This window comes from Miscanthus floridulus, chromosome 3, assembly GCF_019320115.1.
Source record: "Miscanthus floridulus cultivar M001 chromosome 3, ASM1932011v1, whole genome shotgun sequence".
Lineage (NCBI taxonomy): Eukaryota > Viridiplantae > Streptophyta > Magnoliopsida > Poales > Poaceae > Miscanthus > Miscanthus floridulus.
This window is the reverse complement of record NC_089582.1, coordinates 133,839,292-133,844,014: the sequence shown is the minus strand read 5'-3', so window position 1 is coordinate 133,844,014 and position 4,723 is coordinate 133,839,292. Positions and strand designations below refer to the sequence as shown.

The following is a 4,723-nucleotide window of genomic DNA, read 5'->3' as shown; positions in this document are numbered from 1 at the left end:
CAGGCGAGTCTCTTCGAGATTTCATCCGGCGCTTCTCCAAGCAGTGCACCAAGCTGCCCAGCGTCGGCGACTCGGAGATCGTCCAGGCTTTCCTCTCCGGCACCACCTGCCGGGACCTGGTGCGGGAGCTAGGTCGGAACGTGCCACGCACCGCTACTGCGCTCCTCGACACCGCCACCAACTTCGCCTCGGGCGAGGAGGCCGTCGGTGCCATCTTCCCCGACAGCGACGCCAAGGGAAAACGGAGGGACGAGGCCCCCGACGCCTCAGCCTCCCACCTCCCTAAGAGAAAGAAAAAGGGGCGCCTAGGGAAGCAGGAGGTCATGGGAGCTGATCTGGTTGGGGCCGTAGAATGCAAGAATCCCCGAGGCCCCAAAGGCCCTAGGCCTTTCGACGACATGCTCAAGAAACCATGCCCTTATCACCAAGGCCCGGTCAAGCATGCCCTCGAGGATTGCTCCATGCTGCGACGTTACTACGCTAGGCTCGGGCTCCCCGATGACGACGCCAAGCAGAAGGGCGCTGGCGACCGGGACGAGGACAAGGACGACGGGTTCCCCGAAGTACGCAACGCCTTCATGATCTTCGGCGGACCCTCGGCATGCCTTACAGTGTGGCAGCGCAAGAGGGAACGCCGAGAAGTCTTCTCGGTCAAGGTAGCCACCCCCTAGTACCTTGACTGGTCTCGAGAGGCGATCACCTTCGATCGAGATGACCACCCTGACCATGTTCCGAATCCCGGGCAGTACCCGCTGGTCGTCGACCCAATCATCAGCAACACCCGACTCTCCAAGGTGTTGATGGACGGAGGCAGCGGCCTCAACATCCTCTACGCCAACACCCTGGAGCTCTTGGAGATCGATCGGTCGAGGCTCCGAGGCGATGTCGCACCCTTCCACGGCATCGTGCCAGGGAGGCGCACGCGACCCCTCGGGCGCATCGACCTTCCTGTCTGCTTCGGCACCCCCTCCAACTACCGCAAGGAAGTCCTCACCTTTGAGGTAGTCGGATTCGGGGGAGCCTACCACGCCATTCTGGGGCGGCCGTGCTATGCCAAGTTCATGGCAGTGCCCAACTATACCTACCTCAAGCTCAAGATGCCAGGCCCTAGCGGCGTCATCACGATTGAGTCCACGTACGAACATGCATACGACTGCGACGTTGAATGCATCGAGTACGCTGAGGCTCTTGCGGAGGCCGAGACCCTCATCGCCCACCTCGACCAACTCAATGGCGAGGTGCCTAACTCCAAGCGTCGCGCGGGGGCGTTCGAGCCCACAGAAACCATCAAACTCATCCCGGTCGACCCCGCCTGCCCCGACGACCGGGCGCTGAGGATCAGCGCCACCCTCGACATCAAATAGGAAGCCGTGCTCGTCGACTTCCTCTGTGCGAATGCCGACATATTTGCATGGAGTCCCTCGGACATGCCGGGCATACCGAGGGAAGTCGCCGAGCACGCCCTAGACGTCCGTGCCTGCTCTAGACCGGTAAGGCAACGCCTGTGCCGCTTCGACGAGGAAAAGCGCAGGGCCATCGGTGAGGAGGTGCAGAAACTACTGGCGGCCGGATTCATCAAGGAAGTATCCCACCCGGAGTGGTTGGCTAACCCCGTGTTAGTTAGGAAGAAAAGTGGGAAATGGAGGATGTGTGTAGACTATACCGGTTTGAACAAAGCTTGTCCAAAAGTTCCTTTCCCGTTACCCCGAATCGATCAGATCGTTGACTCCACTGCGGGATGCGAAACCTTGTCTTTCCTTGATGCGTATTCTGGTTACCATCAAATCAAGATGAAAGAGTCCGACCAGCTCGCGACTTCTTTCATCACATCGTTCGGCATGTACTGCTATGTGATGATGCCCTTCGGCCTCAGAAACGCTGGTGCCACGTATCAGCGGTGCATGACCCAGGTCTTTGGCGACAACATTGGGCGGACCGTCAAGGCCTACGTAGATGACATCGTGGTCAAGACCAGAAAGGCTGAGGGTCTCGTCGACGACTTGACAATAACCTTCAAATGCCTTAGAGAGAAGGGCATCAAGCTCAATCCTAAGAAGTGTGTGTTTGGGGTTCCCCGAGGCATGCTCTTAGGATTCATAGTCTCGGAACGCGGCATCGAAGCCAACCCGGAGAAGGTCTTGGCCATAACTGGCATGGGACCAATCAGGGACCTCAAGGGAGTATAGAGGGTCATGGGATGCCTTGCGGCCCTGAGCCGATTCATCTCGCGCCTCGGCGAAAAAGGTTTGCCTCTATACCGACTCTTGAGAAAATCCGAGCATTTTTCCTAGACTCCCGAGGCCAAAGAAGCCCTCGACAGACTCAAAGCACAGCTCACGAATCCTCCCGTCCTGATACCCCTGGCCATGGACGAGACCCTCTTGCTCTACGTCGCCGCAACGACCCAAGTGGTCAGCGCCGCCGTAGTGGTAGAGAGGCAGGAAGAGGGGCACACTCTGCCCACCCAACGACCTGTTTATTTCATCAGCGAGGTGCTCTCCGAGACCAAAGCACGCTACCCCCATGTCCAGAAGCTGGTCTACGCCGTGGTCCTAGCCCGGCGCAAACTGCGTCACTACTTCGAGTCACACCTAGTGACTGTGGTATCATCTTTCCCCCTGGGCGAAATAGTTCATAACCGGGAGGCCTCGGGCAGGATAGCCAAATGGGCTGTCGAGCTTATGGGGGAAACCTTGACCTTTGTGCCTCGAAAGGCGATCAAGTCTCAAGTCTTGGCTGATTTCGTGGCTGAATGGACAGATACCCAACTGCCACCCACTCAAATTCAGACGGAATACTGGACCTTGTACTTCGATGGATCCCTGATGAAGACCGGGGCGGGCATGGGTCTGCTCTTCATTTTGCCCCTCGGAGTACACATGCGCTACATGGTGCGGCTCCACTTCGCCGCCTCCAACAACATGGCCGAATACGAGGCCCTCATCAACGGTTTACAAGTCGCCACCGAACTTGGGGCACGACGCCTCGACGTCCGAGGCGACTCGCGGCTCATCATAGATCAAGTAATGAAGGAGTCAAACTGCCTCGACCCCAAAATGGAGGCTTACTGCAAGCTGGTATGATGCCTAGAAGACAAGTTCGACGGTCTCGAGCTAAATCACGTCACGCGGAAGTACAACGAAGCCGCCGATGAGCTGGCAAAGATGGCCTCAGCACAGGTTCTGGTCCCCCCGAACATCTTCGCCAGAGACCTCCACAAACCTTCCATTGGATACACCTCGGCAACAGAGGAGGGCCCACCTGTGGAAACCGCGGCAAGGCTCGACACCCTCTCTGCTGCCGAGACCCCCTCGACCAAGCCCGAGGTCATGGAAGTCAACGCTGAGCCTCCACGGACTGAACAAGACGTGGATTGGCGAGTCCCGTTCCTCGATTGGCTCGATCGGGGGGAGCTTCCTGACGACAAAACCGAAGCACGACGGCTTGCGCGGCGAGCCAAGATCTACGCCCTCTACAACGGCGAATTGTACAGACGAAGTCCCTCAGGTGTCCTCCAACGGTGTATCAGCTCCGAAGCGGGCCAAGCCCTGCTTTGGGACTTACACGCGGGCGCCTGCGGGCACCATGCGGTGCCTCGGATGCTTGTAGGGAACGCTTTCCGCCAAGGGTTCTACTGGCTGACGGCAGTCGCTGACGCTACCAAGCTGGTACGCTCCTGCGAAGGATGCCAGAACTATGCCCGGCAGACACATCTCTCGGCCCTGGCCCTGCAAACCATCCCCATCACCTGGCCATTCGCCGTATGGGGTCTCGACATGGTTGGGCCTTTGCAAAAGGCCCCCGGGGGCTTCACCCATCTATTGGTATCAATCGACAAGTTTTCCAAATGGATCGAGGCTCGTCCGATCAATCGAATCAAATCCGAGCAGGCGGTGCTATTCTTCACTGACATCATCCACAGGTTTGGGGTCCCCAACACCATCATCACCGATAACAGGACGCAGTTCACCGGCAAAAGCTTCCTGACGTTTTGCGACGACCACCACATCCGTGTGGCCTGGTCGGCCATAGGACACCCGAGGACCAACGGCCAAGTAGAGCGTGCCAACGGCATGATCCTACAAGGCCTCAAGCCAAGGATTCACAACCGATTGAAAAAGTTTGGCAAAAAATGGCTCGCCGAGCTCCCATCGGTCATCTAGAGCCTGAGGAACACTCCAAGCCGAGCCACGGGATTCACGCCTTTCTTCCTAGTCTATGGGGCCGAGGCCATCCTCCCCACCGACTTGGAATATGGTTCCCCGAGGCTGCAAGCCTATAACGAACAAAGTAACCGCACCACCCGAGAGGATGCCCTTGATCAACTGGAGGAAGCCCAAGATGTCGCGCTACTACACTCGGCCAAATACCAGCAGAGCCTGCGGCGCTATCAGGCCCGACGCGTCCGAGGCCGAGACTTGAAGGTAGGCGACCTGGTGTTGAGGCTAGCACAGAGCAACAAGGGTCGCCACAAGCTGACCCCGCCATGGGAAGGACCGTACATCATCGCCCAAGTGCTGAAGCCCGAGACCAACAAGCTGGCCAACGAGAAGGGCGAAGTCTTCACCAACGCTTGGAACATAGAACAGCTACGTCGCTTTTATCCCTAAATTTCCAAGCATTGTATATGTCGTTCCTCGAAATACAATTAAAAAGCATTCTTTAGTTGGTCTAATTTTTTTTGAAAAACCCCCCAAGCCCATCGTAGGCCTCAGCAATACAG

General features: G+C 57.6%; 1 protein-coding gene across 1 annotated transcript; it reads left to right on the top strand.

Moving 5' to 3' along the window:
* Positions 1–800: 800 nt before the first annotated feature.
* LOC136547632 (uncharacterized) lies at positions 801–1,364 on the top strand. The gene has a single exon (XM_066539577.1). The coding sequence runs from the start codon at positions 801–803 to the stop codon at positions 1,362–1,364; it is 564 nt and encodes a 187-aa protein (XP_066395674.1).
* The last annotated feature ends 3,359 nt before the right edge of the window (positions 1,365–4,723 follow it).